Source organism: Rhinolophus ferrumequinum, chromosome 11 (assembly GCF_004115265.2).
Source record: "Rhinolophus ferrumequinum isolate MPI-CBG mRhiFer1 chromosome 11, mRhiFer1_v1.p, whole genome shotgun sequence".
Taxonomy (NCBI): domain Eukaryota; kingdom Metazoa; phylum Chordata; class Mammalia; order Chiroptera; family Rhinolophidae; genus Rhinolophus; species Rhinolophus ferrumequinum.
In genome coordinates this window covers 43136399-43153294 of record NC_046294.1, presented here as the reverse complement: position 1 = coordinate 43153294, position 16896 = coordinate 43136399, and the positions used below count along the sequence as shown (strand labels likewise).

Sequence of the window (16896 nt, the reverse complement as noted above, 5' to 3'; positions counted from 1 at the left end):
CACAAGCCAGGCACTATGCCAGGTGCTGGGGAGCTCCTGGTCCAGTAGCCATGACAGACACCACCATTAGTTCCCAAATGAGTAGATGTCCAGGGTGTTCTCCGGAGCCCAGGGAGGGAAGGATGAGCCAGACTTTGGTTACCCTTAGTGCTTATAGAGCTCAAGACAGTTCTGTCAGCCAGAAGGTCCTGGCCAGCAGGCCACTCACCACACTGGTTTCCTGTGTGGCCCTGGCCCACTCCACAGGGTTCTGCCCGGCGTTCAGATGCTCTGGGAGACTTTTTCGCCACTTCGAGGTCCATGCCTGAGAGCTGGAGGTGAAACTGCTCCCTGTGGGCAGCCTTCCGGAGCGTGCGGATCGCTTTCCGGAGCCGCTTCTCTGTTCGCTTTACGATGCAGCTCAGATCACAAGAAGCTACAGAAATGAGAGGGGCAGCAGTGGGGAGGATGTCAGGCTACGCATGTGAGGAGGTCCAGGCCGGCTGCAGGGCCCACCAACACCCACAGTTCCTGGTGGACAAAATGGGGGCGAGACCTGGAGCCGGGCACCTAGCAGGCTGGGCAGCATTCGACACCAACAGAAATTTGTTGACCAAAATGGTAGCTTTAGGTTTTTATGAAGCAGATAAAATCCTCAAGTTCCAAACCAATTCAGTTTAGTTTGGGGGTAAAAAAGAAAAAAAAACAGGAGATACTTCAGTGGTTACACTACTTTTTCCCCCCTCCCAAGAATGATGAAAAGTGAAAGGCAAAGGAACAAAGAGCAAGCGGTGAGAAGCCTGGCACCAGACACTGTTTTCAAACCAACCTGTCACCTCCTTTTGGTTAGTTTCAAGCTCAAACTCAACAGTGATAAATATTTCCTTAGTTGTGCTTGGTCGGCCAGCGGCTCCAGGGACTTGCTTGCCGGAGCTGCATGTAAGGTTTGCGTAGCGGAAGCTCTCTTTTACTGAGCTGTGCTTCTCTGTATGAAGAAACAAAATTATCGGAAGCCAGATTCTGGCAAAGTACTCAGTTGAACATTTGCTAGAGCTCAGTAAACATTTCATTAAAACAACTCTCCAGGGACGAAGTGATTAACTCCAGATGCCAAGATGTTGAAAACCCTCAGCTTGGAGCACGATGACATTTTAATTTAATTTAATTTGTAAGAGCCAGGCTTGCCTCCTATATAACTTAACAATTTAGCTCTTGAAAATTATTTTCATGGGTAAATGCTGATGTTTCTGCCTGACCAGCCATATATGTGGCCAACAGGAACCAGGGTCGTCTTGCATTCCTGACTGATGGTTTGCCAAGGCTCACTCACGTTCTCACAGTTGGTTTCCTTAAAGCTGGACTGTGATACACCAAGCAGGGGCTGAGGCCTCAAATAAGGAATGAGAACAGGAGTAGAAAAGAAACCAACTCCTACTTTCAGGCAAACTGACCTTGAAGTAAATCCAACACAAAGGAAAAGCTGGAAAGCACTTCAACAGTGATGTCTCATTTTAAAATAACCAGGAACAATATATGGTATAAAGAATCAACAGAACCAAACAATATTATGAAGGCATCTAGGATGGGAATGAAAGTGTTGCATAAGGCAGGGCTTCGCACATCTCTATGCCACTGTGGTCATCCCCCACCATGGCTTCCAGTGCATCTTTAATGATTATTTAACCCGAACCAAAGGGCAGGTCCACATATCATCCACACGATTAATTTATCTCTAGTTTTAAATCTTACTTTATTGAACTGATGTATCATCTGTAGTATATTCTTCTTTAACATTACAAGGATGTTCAAAGCAACAGTTCATCAGGGGTCAAAGGAAGAGGGAGACAAATTAAATATCCTGTCTATATATTTCCCCTACGATCGATCTTACCTTTTCAAAAGGCTAATTTCAAATATCAAACTAAACAGATGCTCATTTTGAACCTTTCTCCTTTTCAATGTTCCCATATCTATTTTTTAAACTTTTTATTTTGATAGAAGTTTAGATTTACAGAAAAGTTGCTAAGATAGTACTGACAGTTCCAATATACTCTTCACCAAGTTTCCCCTAATGTTAACTAATATCTTACATTAACACGTACATTTATGAAAACTAAGAAATTAACATTAGTACAATGTCATGAAGTACACTAGTGACCAAATCTATCTTTAAGTACTGCTTTTTCCTTGATCTAAAAATATAAATGTTCAATGTGGAGAATTTGGAAAATTAAAAAAAAAAAAAGAAAATCACTCATGCTCCTCCGACCCAAATATAACCACTACAAATGATAAGGTGAGTTTTCTTCTCTTCTATCTATACTTTTTCTAACACAATTTGGGTTGTATTAGATATACAAAATTGAACTCCCCTTTTTCTATCCCTTAGCATTATAACAAGAAATCTTCCTATGTCATTAAACGTTCTTTGAAACACATAATTAATAGCTGCTTAATACACCATCAAATGGAAGTACCAAAATTAATCTTGGTTAGTTACACAAAACGAGCAGTCCAAAGTGTCTACAGTGAGCTTTATGTTTATTTGTTTGTATGACTTATTTGAGAGCAAATTGGGGAAAGAAGCCTCCCTAAGACATGAATCCTGATTTATTTCTATGAAATAATACTGGAAATGTGAGCTGGGAAAGAAAGAGGAGAGTTCGGTTCTGCTCTTTTCAATAAGTCAGTTCTACTTGGGTGGTATTTATTCTTCTGACGCCTCCAAAACTAAATCCAGTAGGAAAGCTGAATATTACATCTTTGTTCATCAAAGATTATCCTTTCTGAGCCAAACCTTTTTCCATTTCTTTGGCTTATATTTCAAGCAAACTCGAAGATCTAGAAAATTTAATCCAGTATGACCAAATGCATCTGAAAGCCCTATTGATGACTGTGAATTCAGTTTTCCCCAGAGCTTCCTCATCTATACCTTGCAAAGAAGCTCTGAAGTATAACCCCAGAACTATATGGTGGTTCTAGGCGAGGTTCTTCTTTCTCCTGTGAAGAGAGTCCTTGGAGATTCTGAACTGTTCGATCCCATCAGAAGGGCTCAAGCTTGTGATGGGCCCCTTTCCCAACATGCAGGAAGCTCCCTGCACCAGCCATCTGATTCCATACCTGGTAGTGCTGGTCGCAGACCCTCGGGAAACAGCTCAGCCTTTTTCAAACTACACTTGCCTTCATTTAGCTTAAAGGTTACACTTGTCCTGATGGTGGCGACATCTTCAGAAAGAAACAAGTGAGAGATATTACCTTCAGAGGCAAAGGAATAGAAACACCAGGAGGGTAATGGTGAGCTACCCACTGGCTGGGTCCCACTGCGTGCTGCACACCCTGAACCCCACTTATCCTGAGACCAAGAAAGGTTTGGATGATGGAGGGCCCATCATCCTGGGACTGGGGACACCAGGAGCTTCCTAAGAGCTACACTTAGCCCTCTACTGAGATGAATCCAGTGCTCAACTATAACAAGGGACGGGCCCAAAGCAACCTCAACAGTGAGATGAAATATGAGGTCATTTTTGTGCCTTCCCGAGAAAGAATACCAGAATCCTCTGGTTCAAATTTAGACAAGACTGCTAAGGAAAATGAGGAAAGGCAGCTTCTACTAAATAAGCCTGTCATGGGAGGATAGGGCTGAGGGAGCCACCATTCCAGACAAGGATGGCACTCACTAAACGTGGCTAGGATTTTTCAGGGTCTGGGAGGGAGACAGGGCCTCATTTTTGGGGTCTCATGTACCAAATTCTGCTCTCCTCCCTTCAGTCTTAACCATATGTTAGGCTCTGGAGCCAATGACGAGGATTTAAACTCTAGCTCTTTAACTTGTGATGAGAACTTGAGCAAATTACTTAATCTCCCTAATTCTGTTTCCGCATCTATAAAATAGACATAATTATGACACCTATATTATCAGGCTGTTGTAAGGGTTAAATAATATAATGCAAAAAAAAAATGCTTAGCCTACTGTCTGGTATAAAGTAAGAACTGAGTGACTGTTAACTATTTGCTTGCCCATCCTCGGGGTAGCCTAAATCTCCAAGGGACCATCACTGAGGGATTGGGGTGAAACAGTCCATGATGTCTGCTCTGGCTGGGTCCAAACATCAGGCAAGAAGGGCAGTGAAGGATCAGGCTTAAGACTCTGGCTCCAGACTGCCTGGTTAGACTCCTGGCTCCACTATTTCTTATCTGAGCCACTTTGGGCCCATTATTTCACCTCTCTGAACCTCAATTTCTTCATCTGGTTAATGAGAATAACAGTAAAATTGCCCCAGAGGGTTGAAGCGTGGATTAAATTAGCTAACACATGTAATATAGTGGCTGGCATGTTTTAAGTGTTTGACCAATATATGTGAGCTGTTATTCTCATGCTTTGGCTCTCCAGCTTCATCCATGTAACATGGACATCGAACGTCATTTCTTCATCCAGCTATTCTCATGACATAATCACAGAGATGTCTAAATCTGGGTGGATGAGGCTTCCTAAAAGCTTTAAATTTTATTCTTTGTATTTTGACAAAGGAGAAAGGGTTCAGGGTCTTTCTCTGGGGAAGAATTCTTGCTCCCCACGTCATACCCATGTCTGTCTCCATCAACACCATGTGCCCAGGCACACACTTCCCACTAGGCCTTTGAGGTGCTGTAGGGTGCAGGGAGTTGGGGAGACCTGAGTCTCCCGGTCCCGGAGCTGTGTAGGCCTCTGCCCAATACGATGACGCACCAGGGCTGAACACGGAGCCTCCCAATACACAGTGGACACTCAATAAGTGTCGGCTACGTGGTAAGTCAGATTTCAGGCACCGAGGCTGCAGTCAAGGACATTCTGTAATGTGCTCACGGCATCGAGGAGATAAAGAGAAAACAAAGCTAACGCCCAAGAACAGCATCCCGAGAACGAAGCCCATTGAACATAGTGAGCCCGAGAGAGAACACACAGATTTGGTAGTTACCCCCAAAAGCAGAGTCATTTGATTTTTGCTGTTTGTTCCTGAGAGGAGAAGAAGAGCCGCAGGTGACAGAGTAGGCCTCTTGCAGTCCTGACAGACAGAATGTGGATTATCAATATGGAAGCAAGGTTACAGTCTCTTCTGATAGCAGCTAAAATCACCTCCCACCCCCACTCCACATGGACCACTAGAAAAACACCCAGCATAGGGGTCTCAAAGCACTGGCCTCCAGTGGCCAGGGGTCAGCTAGTCAAAGACATGGAAGCCTTTGAGAGCATCTGACACCTAAAGGCCAGGAAGGCCTGGCCCTGGCATGAGGACCTGCCCCAAGGACTGGGACCCACTCACCTGAAGAAAGGTGAATGCCAGAGTGACATCTGAGGAAGCACCTGTCTCCTCCGCCACTCTTACCGCAATGCAGGGACACGTGGGGTGATACACTAGTTGGCAAGACTCCCTTCACTTCTAGACAGGACAAAATATAGACACTTACAGAAAGAGAAGGACACTTCCAGGTATCAGACAATAACAGCTGAGTCCCGTGCATCAGAGGCCCCAAGAAAAGAAGGTAGAGCTGACACCCAGCACAGAACACAGGACACCAGCCACTACTTTCCACCAAGGTGAGGGAGCTACTTATACGCTATTTTTTCATGCAGAAAAGCAACCAGGAAAACAGAAGTGAGTTCCAACCTACGCAGAAGCATGGAAGGAAACCATAGAGCCTGCAAAGTATCTCCTGTTTTTGAACTATTTAAAGAACCGGCTGCTGCAGCTGAGGGGAGGGGTGGTCGGCTGCACTATGGGTCCAGTCAGACATGGGCAGTGCTGCTGGGCCAGGGCTGAGCCCGCTGCCGGGGCCTCAGCCTCGGCGCCCCTTACCCACACAGTCTTTTCTATTCCAGTGGAGCTTGTATGCAGAGTGGCACTGGCATTCATAGCTGCCCACTGTGTTCACACAGACCTGCTGACAGCCTCCATTGTTGACACTGCACTCGTTGGTGTCTGTGGAACAAAACACGCTCCTGTCACAGCAGCCCATCACTGACTGGCTGACACTATCCTGCCCTTGAGGAAGGAGCAGGAGGGGAAACACATGGTTGAAACTCATTAAACAAAGGGATGATGCTAAGTGCCTTTAGGATGCGTACTTGGCACCAGCTGACCCCATCCCCCACTCAGTGGATTTCCTGGCATGAGCCTCGCCAGAATGGTCTCAAGTTCCATTCTTGACCAAACCATTTCCCCCTTAGGGACACTCAGAAGGGGCCACATTCTACATTCAGATGTCCAAACTCAGTCGCTGCACAGGCTCCCAATTTAAAACTCCACCATCCTCCTGGACTACATACCAAGGGCGTAGAAATAGGATCCCCCTCGACAGTTTATATAGTTGAAGTATAGGGAAGGAAAATGACTTGCACTAGTCCCCATCGACCTGAAACTGAGTTCAGGTCAAAGGTGGCTCCAACTAACACCCAGAAACATATCCATATTCAGGGGCCATCCCCTTGGCATTTCTTGGTGAACTGGAAGAGTATGTTTTTAGCCACTCCAAGAATGTGTTGAAAATGAGAAGCAAGACGACGCTATAGCAAATCACCACTATCCATTCTTCTTAAGCACGGGACACAAGGACTGAGTGGGAAGGACTTAGGCCAGTGGTTCCTAAACCCTCAGATCCTTAGAATTGCCTTGGAAGTCCCAGACATGCTGAGGCAGAGTCTGTATTCTCAAAGATGGCTGAATGAACCTGATGGTCAGGGGAGCAAACTGCAAGTCATTCGGTGCCAAATCTGATTTATGCCATAGTCTACTTGACCATAAGGACAAATGACATCAGAACATGTTGCTTCATGAGCACAGAGCAGGAAGATAAAGTCAGTGGTTCTGCTTCCAGCTCAAAGACCAGCACAAAGGGCTCGAAAAACGCCTCACAGTCAGTTCCCACGCACAGCAGGGCTGTGGAATCGTTGGTGGCCCGCCAAGCCTCTCTGAGGACTGTGACTTTACTATCTGCTGGAAGTTCCAACGGATAGGGTATTGGCTCCTGAGAAATCCTCCCGTTCTCTGAATATAACCGCATCGATAAAATCAATAAAGAATTCACAGCTGAAGAGCTGAGCTCTTCTCTCTGCTTCATTTCATGCTCTACATGCTAAAGGGATAAATGGGGATGATGTCCCTTAGCAGATGCTTTCCTTGAGTCGATGAACTCACGACTGCTGTCCAGGGACTAGACTGTCCCATTCATTCCCCAGTGTAGAATTGGCCCTGATCTGAGGAAACCTCGGGGATAGGCCCTGTTCCCCTGCAAGCCCAGCCTCATCTGACTCCAGAAGGGCGTTCTGCTCACCTCCACAGTGGGTAAAGCCATAAAGGGTGTACCCTTTGTTGCAAGCACATGAGAACGTGCCAGGGTGGTTGACACAGCTATGGTCACAGGTCCTGTCCAAAGAGCATTCATCCACATCTGGAATTGTAAACGGAAAGGGGACCTGAAACGGACTCTGAGGGATGCGTGGAGAGAATATGTGCACAACAATAGCAACGATGAGAAAACAACACAGACAATAAAAAACGATCTATCAGTTCTCCCAATCACTATGTTAAAGACAGTGTTGAGCAGCCCACAATAACTATACTCACTGCCGAACTCTTCGTTGCAAATTGCACTTGCCTAAATGCTCAGTTGGTCTCTCTCACCCACGCTTATTTGCAGGACTGAGTAATTTAGAATATTTAAATGAAGGCAAATGAGATAACACACCTAAAAAGGGGTTTGTAAACGGTCAGGTGCAGACTATGCATTGTGACTGTTATATTACTATTGGTAGAACAGCAATAGTAATTTAATAAGTGATGGCAAATTGAAAGGAAAAAACACTTGGGTTGGAGATAAATCTGGTTCCTATCTCTTTCTGATCTTTCCAGAATGAGTCTTCTGGCCCCAGGAGGCCTGTTGATCCTGGATTTTAATGCCCTCTGCACTAAAGGAATGCATTTATGCTAATAACCTCAGTAATTAGCAGACACTGAAATTTCTATTGCAGACACTGAAATTTTGTGTTTAAGCTCCAAACTGTATCCTCTTGATCAATCCCTTGCCTTTGTTCCTCCCCCATGGTTGAGTCCTGGGCCCCTGCTGTCCTGGTCCATTGGGGAGGCCTCCCTGGCTTCAGCTAAGGTCCCGGAAACTGACCTCAGGAGGCTATATTTGTTGGTCTAATCATCTCTCCTTCCCTGATCTGGTCCTCACATCTTTCCTGTGATTAGAATTTCAGTGCTTCACTTCCTCAGCTCTTTGGACAGTTTTAACAGTTACCACTTATGTCTCTAAATGGATAAACCAGGACCAGTGCAGAGCTCAGTGGAAGCCAGATAGCCCATTTCCAGATCTCTTTTTCAACACCAAGTATTCCATGAGAAACTACATTAATAAGAAACAAGCATTTGCAAGAAACTGGAAGAACAAAAAAATGAAATAAAAGGCAAATTCTTGCAAAACCTCCTCTTCCCTACCTTTCCCCAGAAATCCTGGCAATTTCTTCAGTAAATTTGTTCTGTGCAAATATTTTTATTACCAAGACTGCTCAGTGAAAAATGAGAAAAAGTCTGTTTCTTCCCTAGTAATGGATGTCACTTTCTGAATTCTGTTATTAACATCAGCCAGTTGTCGAGAAAGTGGACTTGTCCAGTAGCTGACTTTGGCTGCTCACAATGGGCTTTTGCTTTGCCAAAAAAAATGAGATCACTTTTCTAATTCCTTTTTAATGTGTTTACACAGCTTAAACGGTATTTCTTGCTCTATACATTATGAAACATTATGTGGAACAGCAGATTTGCTTTCCAAGTCAAATGGAAGAAAACCACACAATAATCATCTAGAATGAACTCACTGAATTTAAAGGGGGTTATACATCTGCCTAACAAAATATATATTGAGAGAGAGAGAGAGAGAGAGAGAGAGAGAGAGAGAGAGAGAGAGAGAGAGAGAGAGAGAGATATCTAATTCACACCATAAGGTAAAAAAGGTAATGTTAATCTTTAGTATCTGATGGGAAATCAGATGTTGTTTTCTGATTTTGATTTAATTCTGGGACTTCTGACAAAACTAAGTTTGGCTGTTCTTATTTGTAGACATGGAACAGGAGTAAATGACGACACATCTTTTTTGAGAGCTTCTTCCTGTATATCAATAGGGCATAAAAGGTACTCATCTGAAAAGATAAGTGATGCCTCCCACTCAAAACAGCTTACCACCACCCCAAATAGTTACTGATATCAACAACTGCTGCCCAGAGAAGTTTCCTTCACACACCCCTTATGTGGGAGGGATGCCTCTGAGAAGAGGTCTGCAATCCCTCCCCACAACCAACCAGCTTCTCCTCCACTCAGTCTCCTCCCTCCCTCTTCCCAAGCACCGAAGGCTGGTCACTCAAACAAGGGCCATAAGGAAGAAACCAACTGGTACATGATCTTGGTTATGGGTTGACCCCATCTTTTTACTAGGACAAGGTATGTTATAATAACTAAGTCGACATATTTTTGCCACCAAATTTTGTTATAAAATCCTAACATTAAAGGAAATTTTAGAAAAGGACAATTATTCATAATCTGAACATCCTAACACAGCCTTGTTTGCATTCTGTGATCCATTCCATTTCCAGCAGCGAGCTCTGCCATAATCACACCAGATGGGCTCTTTGAAGTGTTCTCTAATCATTCGCAGCTTAATTTCCAAAATATACCTGTGAGCTACGTCAGGGATTTTATTCTACCTATCAGATGAAATAAGTGAAGCACAGGCTGGAGGTTGGGTTAATGACTCTGTCAAGAAGCCCAGTGAGCCAGTTTCTGCCAGGGTGGGGTTTTGTCTTCTCTGCTCCAACCAGCGGACATTGCACAGCAAAGCTACGTTTCAGCACATACCTTGGCAAGACTTCTCATCTGTTAATAATTTAAATCCTTTTTTGCAGCTGCAGTCAAAGCTGCCCACGGTGTTTTTGCAGAAATGATCACAACCTCCATTGCGGGTCTGGCACTCATCAATATCTGTAACAGGCAAGCATCGGCAAATCAGACAGCGATACTTGCCTGGTATTCCACAAGTCCCTGAGGTGCTATTGTGTGTATACTTCATGATCCTCTGAAACAAAAACAGACCCATACAAGCATTTAAGAATGTTTGCTGATGTTTTTAATCTTACACATGCTTTCTGGTCAATTTTGAAAGACAAGTGCTTCGTCCCCTGAGAATTCTGACTTACACTGCCCTTGATTAGCATGAGGAAACCATCCAGGGAAAAGAATGGTGATGTCCTGTTATATGGTCAGCCTTGCTCTGCTCTCTTAAGATAAGAATTCCCCCTTTGGTATACTTTCTGCTCCAGTTTAATGATTAAAGTTGTAAGGAAACAGGACATTTGTTTTGGCAAATTACACAACGATCAAATAGTCTTAATGCTTTTAAATGATTCCTGATACATTAATCTTATCTTTTCTCACTTTCATCTGGTAACTGCTTATCTACTTTGTATCATGTTAAAGAACTAAGCCTTTGTACTCCTGCCCATGAAATAATAGCAGGTCATTGGGGTCTCTATTCATCAGTAAAAATTAAAGGTACAGTTATTCATTAAGTTCTCTGGATAACAATCTTGGCCGTTATTTACACAATAATCTCCAGGCTGTTATTTATGATATGTTGATATTATCTCCTGCAAATATTCCCTTGAACATCTGCCTTTTTCTAATAAGGCCACTGTCTGAAATGGATTATTTAATACTTGTAGAAGCTGACCTTCTCAACACTTAGTGTAATTAAGTTGGTTCTAATTAAGCTTGCTCAATTATAACCTTCCACTAGCCCAGGGAAGAAAAGCTTCCATCAACAGGAATCATAAGCAAATCTGGAGTCATTCAGGAGGTGTGGAGGGGAAGAGCTGACTTTATCCCCACACACTGGCAGCACGGAGAGGCACAGGCTACCTTTACAGGTCTTTCCATCCAACTGGAGAGTGAATCCAACAGGACAACTGCAATGAACACCTGTCGAAGTATCCTTACAGGTGCGATCGCAGCCTCCATTGTTGACAGCACACGTTTCTGATGAGGAGGTAAGGAAAAGGCCGTTAGCTTCCTAAAGAAGTGCTGACACAGGCGGGAGGAAAGGTATATTGGTGCAGTATAAGTACTTGACAAAGGTCATAAAAGCCAAGAAACACGGTAGTGTGTTCACTGTTGTATTCCCAAGTCTCTGCCACCAGTAGGTGAGATAGAGGGAGAGCAAGTGCAGCTCCTCCCACCCACCTAAATAAGTGACCCTCTTTTTTTTTTTAAATTGGAGACTATCGGGGAACGGTGTGGTTTTCCAGGACCCATCAGCTCCAAGTCAAGTCGTTGTTTTCAATCTAGTTGTGGAGGGCGCAGCTCACTGGCCCATGTGGGAATCTGACCAGTGACCTTGGTGTTATAAGCACTGCGCTCTAACCAACTGAGCCAACCGGCCGCTCCATAAGTGACCCCTCTTGATGGGGTAACCAGAGGGGTAAAGATGCCTCTCCCAAACTGCTGAAACTTTCCCTTCCACTGGCAGATTTGAAGCCACTAAAACTTCCTGTTGATCCACAGCCAGTGACCTGCTAAGTATGACACATCTGGCAGGCTCGATGTGAATGCAGAACAGGGGGGTGTTCCTTCCTTAATCCTGAACTCTCTCCCTTCCATATGAGCAATGGGCAAAGCAAGAAAGGGTAAGCATTGCCCACCCCAATCATTCCCTTGCTGCAGACCAATGGCTTCTTCCTTGCAACTGCCAAGTAACTCAGATTAGAAGTTTACCTTTCCCTGAAAGAGCTGTCAGAACTACATGAAAAGTCAGCCACAGTTGTTAAATTGCATCTATAGAGATAAAGAACAATAAGCAAATGGCCTTCTAGTTCTGCATTTCACACAATTATTCCAAATAACAGACAAATGCTCTTCAACATTCATTCAACTGTTAGCATCTAAGCATCCAGAAACCTGATTTTACTTTCATAGCTACCTCATTGTAGAGCCTGTGGGGACAAGCTTAGTTCTAATTAAATATGATAGAACATGTATGTTTATCCGTTTCCTCTCAAAACCTCACTAAAATGAGAGTAAATAGATTTTTTAAAGTATAAATCCTTAAGGACAAAGAAAAGAGAAGACAATAGATGAAAGATGTCAAATATTCTGGAAGTGGCATGTCAGTGAAGGAGCAGTAACTGGCAGAGCAGAAAACTAAATCTTAGCGGTCTCCAGAGGAGGGACTAACAAGTGGGAAGCTCATGTGAGCGACAGACTCTCACAGACTCAGGCATTGGAGGTCCTGAGTTAGTCTCGAGGCAAAGAGGAGGACGGGGTTAAAACCAGGAAGACCGATTCGAAGTGTGTAACCAATAGATAAACGCCTACGTCCCCTCCTAAATTCTACCACCAAACGGCTATCCGTCTGCTGTCTGGGCTACAGCAGAGCAATGGATCCTCTGGAGAAGTGTGACCAGAGAAGCACTGGACTCAAGGGCACCAGGAATAGCAGAGGGGTACGGGGAGGCACTGTCAGTGGAAGTCTGTACCCTAAAAAGAGCAATCAAAAATTCTTATCCGCCCTCGACTCCCAGAACGCTGGCAGTCAAGCCTATGTCCCCTCAGCAGCAGATTGAAGGGCTCCTCTCCAGCTACATTGACCTGCCCACATGAAAAGACCTATAGATACTGGCATTTGAGGATCTCCAAATGAAATGGCTGAGTCACTGCCTCGTCACCTAAGCTAAGCATAAAGCCCACCAGCTGACAGAATATCTAGTCGGCGTTTTAGTATTTCACTATTAAATATGAAAAGTCAGCCAAGAATCACCAGAAATTTCAGGAAAGCCTCTAATATGAAATAAATACACCAAATCAAAAAAACAGGGTAAAGAGAATTTGGAGGAAACAAAGATAATACAGGAAACAAAAGAGAAGTTTTAAAAATCTCACAATTTCCTCAGAGAGATAAGAAAAGCATCCATGAAATAAGAACAGGTTCCTACAACAAAAGACCAAAGCAAAATTCTTGAAAGCAGAAATTTAAAAAGAATCCTGCAGAAGGATTAGGGGAAAGAAGAAGAAGAAGAAGAAAAATCTCCTAGAAAGCAGAACAAAAACATAAAGAATAGAAGAAAATTGGAGGATCAATACAGGAATTACAACAGCCAGCTAATAGGAGTTCCAGAGAGAAAGAACAGAGAAAATGGAGTGAAGACAATTATGAAAGAATATAAGAAAGTTTCTCAAAGCCAGGGGACTCGAATGTCCATATTGAAAAGGCCAAATGAGTGCTCAGCATAACAAGCAGGAAAAGTCCCACCATGAGGGACATTATTGTGAAATTTCAGATCACCAGGAACAAGGAGAAGACCCTAGAAATATCCAGAGAGAAGATTTCACAAGTTCCATATACAGGATCAAGAATAAAAATGACTTTAGACTTCTTGAAACAACACTGAATGCTTGAAAACAATAGAGCACTATTCAAAACTCTGATGGAATATTCTTTCCAACTCTGAATTCTACACTGAGCCAAATTCTCAATACAGGGTGAAAGTAGAATATAAAGCCATTTTCAGATGTGCAAAGTTTTTAAAATCTAGATTTACCCATGCAAACGAATAGAAAAGAAGACATGGGATCCACCAAAACAGGAGAGTGGTGAAGGGCATTCCAGCCTGGTGCTAATGGGAAGGCCCAGATGACAGGTGCTCGGCCGGCCTGGGGAGTCAGGCCCACTGAAGCAGGTGGAAGCCTCAGAAGAGACTTCTTAAGAAGAAAATGGAACGGATAAGTTAACTATTATATTTGAACACACTGAAAAGGGTTTTAGAGCTCTGCCAGAAATTTGCAAAAGAACTGGTAAGAGGTACTTAGAAAACTAAGCAAATAAAAAAAATACAATCATAGCACATTACATGCCTCGGGTGAATCATATTTACATATTCATAGCCACAGTAGAGTAAACACATAATATTGATATAAATTGTGGTAAAACCATGTTAAAGGTATGGGAGAGAGGGGGCGGAGAAGAGAGAGAAAGAGAGAGAGAGAGAGAGTTAGTGGAGGGAGCAGAAGAGCTACAATGTAGTGTTCTATAGTAGAAAGTCAAAAGCTAATATCTAGGGGCAGCCGGATAGCTCAGCTGGTTAGAAAGCGAGCTCTCAACAACAAGGTTGCCGGCTCAATTCTTGCTTGGGATGGTGGGCTGCGCCCCCTGCAACTAAAGATTGAAAACGGCGACTGGACTTGGAGCTGAGCTGCGCCCTTCACAACTAGATTGAAGGACAATGACTTGGAGCTGACAGGCCCCAGAAAAACACACTGCTCCCCAATATTCCCCAATAAAAAATTTGAAAAAAAAAGCTAATATCTAAAATTGACAGATCAAGAAATAACTGGAAATAACGAGAATATCTCAAACTGGATAAAAAGAGAAATAACTGTATACACTTCACTTTTCAGAAATATGGGGGAAGCAGAGTCAGGAGAAGAAACAAGTAGAATTAAAAATTGTTTCCTCTGGTGAATGAGATGAGGGAATGGGAATTTAGGAGACAAGGAAATGATGTGTTTCATTACAAGCTTAATAACACTAATTAAGTTGTTTTTAAGTTTTTATGTTATTCACATGTACTATTTTAATTTAGGCAATTTAAAATTTTAATAGGGCAGAAAAGAGCTCAGAAATGTCACCTGCCTGCTAACCAAGAGCTGCTCAGTACCTTACCTGACTGTTAAATCTGAACCTATCAAAGATGGGTTTTGTTTAGGTCAAGCCGAGCTTCCCCCAGAACACTAGTGTCAGAGGATCTGTCTGAGTCCCACCCCCACGGCCACTACCTCCACTTCTGCTCTCATCTCCAGCTCCATCGTTGGACCTGCTGGAAGACCTTCCCATGTCCCACAGCCAAGTGCCACTCTTGTCCTTTCATCTCTTCTGCCATTAACATGAGCTCAGTCAGAAAGAGAAGACTCAGTGGACAACAAAACCAGACAAATCACCATGTTAAGCGAGGGGCTGCCCAAAGTGCCTCTCTGGTCATAGCTTCTCAGAAAGAAGACAACTGACATTCACTGGCCACCCACTAAGTCCCAGACATTGGACTCTGGGCACTTTTGCATATTATTATCTTAACTGCGCTTCCTGAGAACCCTAAGAGGTAGATGTTATGACCTTCATTTGAAAGAAAGACCAGGAGATGGAGGCTTAGGGCAGTGTGCCCAGGTCTCACTGCCAGTCGGGGCAGCACTAGAATGCCGACCGGTTACTCTGACCCACAATACCAAGCGCTTCCCACAATACCAGGGTCTCGGATGGTGACTAGCAAGAGCAGTGTGTGGAGATCAGACACACCCTTGCTTGACCCCAGTACAGCTGGTGACCCCGGTTTAGCTGGTGACCCCAGTACAGCTGGTGACCCTGGTACAGCTGGTCTGAGGGCGCATGGGTCCCAGGTTCAGACCTAATGTGTCAGTTGGAGAGGGAAATGGACAATGACAGTGGCCAGGGGAGGGTGGGGGAGGCGCCTACCCATGAGCAGCCGCCGTTTCACCCGTTTGTCCCCATCCGCCACGGATGTGGCATTGCTGTCTGTCACCTCCAGGGCAGTGTCCTCTTGCTCTACAAGAGATGAAAAAGAGCTCAGTTCTGACCGAATGAGTCGGATTACTCATCCCCTGCACAACCACTTCTGCTAAATCCCAGACATGAGAACAATGTAAGATATGTGACTGCTCACTCAATAAAAATGTGCTGCAATGAGGCTCTGTGGGAAACAGCGTGCGAGATGGCCGCAGAGCCTTAGTAAACATCCAATATGGAAAAGATTTTTGAAGTACATTGTACTGACCAAAGAGACACTAGGGAATGCAAGCTTCAGATTCACTCCAGTACCCTCAGTCCAGGACAAAGAGAACCTTGGGCCTGGGAACCTCTAAAATGTAGGTAGCAAAGGACACAGGTGAAAGACAGGGCAGGCATACCACCAGAAACATGCAACTTGGTCCTGCTGACCCTAACGGCCACCGTGTCATCACAAACAGCTAGCTTTCACTTTGTGTCACCCTGGACCTTTGAAATGTGTTGTCCCAGTCTTCAGAACACTAGCTTCAGGAGCGGCCTAGTCTAGGAGAGAAGAAAGGGCTTTCCAACGTCGCACAGGGAGAATGGGACCCCATCCCAGGCCTAGACTACTCCCCTGACACATGTGAAGCAGCACAAGACCTGTTTGGGGGCAAATGCACTGGAAACTCCCTGTATCTGGTGTAAACACAGCTAATAGTTAGGGTTAGGGTTAAGGATGGTCGGGCTAGAACAGACCCTCCCCCAGTGTGGGGGGTCACCACTCACCAAGGCAGCTCCTCCCATCGGCGTGCATCTTGTACTGTGGATGGCAGCTACACTCTGGGCCTTCAGCCGTGTCCTCACAGGAGTGCTGGCACCCACCGTTTCCATGGTTACAGGTCACTGAGAGGAAAATGAATCAATACATAAAGCACTGAGTTCACAGCCAGGGATGTGTTTGCTCCAGAGGAACTCTGATTTTCATCCCGCAAGTATTTGAGCACCTAGTATGTGCTAGGCACTGTTCAGGGAAGATATAACCCCACTCAGACCTTGTCTCTATGGACACAGATAATCACAATATATAATGTAGAAATGCTGAATGACAGATGTGAGCAAATAACCTTTGATAGGAAGATACAGATGGGAAGGTGAGGGGTGGGGGTAGATTTTCACTATTTAAGGGAAATTATACCAAAAGATTCTGGACTACTGCTTTATTCCAGCATAAGTTTATATATTAATATAGCTGTGCTGGGACTCTGGGAAATGCAATAGCACTTTATGCCTGGAACAAATATGCAGTATTTAATTTGTACATATGTGTTAGAATTTCTCTCA

General features: G+C 44.2%; 1 protein-coding gene across 7 annotated transcripts in view; it reads right to left on the bottom strand.

The window, feature by feature from the left end:
- The window catches only part of SCUBE2 (signal peptide, CUB domain and EGF like domain containing 2), a 61499-nt gene that overhangs the window by 25206 nt on the left and 19397 nt on the right, over nt 1-16896 (bottom strand). For 6 of the 7 annotated variants that reach the window (XR_004424506.1, XM_033121906.1, XM_033121908.1 and 3 more), the window contains 11 exons: nt 16342-16458; nt 15523-15612; nt 10923-11039; nt 9864-9986; nt 7288-7404; nt 5814-5936; nt 5280-5396; nt 4935-5021; nt 3100-3204; nt 809-964; nt 209-415 (listed from right to left, as the gene is read on the bottom strand). Coding sequence is in view for 6 of the 7 variants with exons in the window: in XM_033121906.1 (XP_032977797.1) it covers nt 209-415; nt 809-964; nt 3100-3204; nt 4935-5021; nt 5280-5396; nt 5814-5936; nt 7288-7404; nt 9864-9986; nt 10923-11039; nt 15523-15612; nt 16342-16458 (1359 nt within the window). In the remaining variant the exon portion in view is untranslated. The remainder of the gene's footprint in view (nt 1-208; nt 416-808; nt 965-3099; nt 3205-4934; nt 5022-5279; nt 5397-5813; nt 5937-7287; nt 7405-9863; nt 9987-10922; nt 11040-15522; nt 15613-16341; nt 16459-16896) is intronic. The other variant, XM_033121910.1, reaches the window with a different exon arrangement.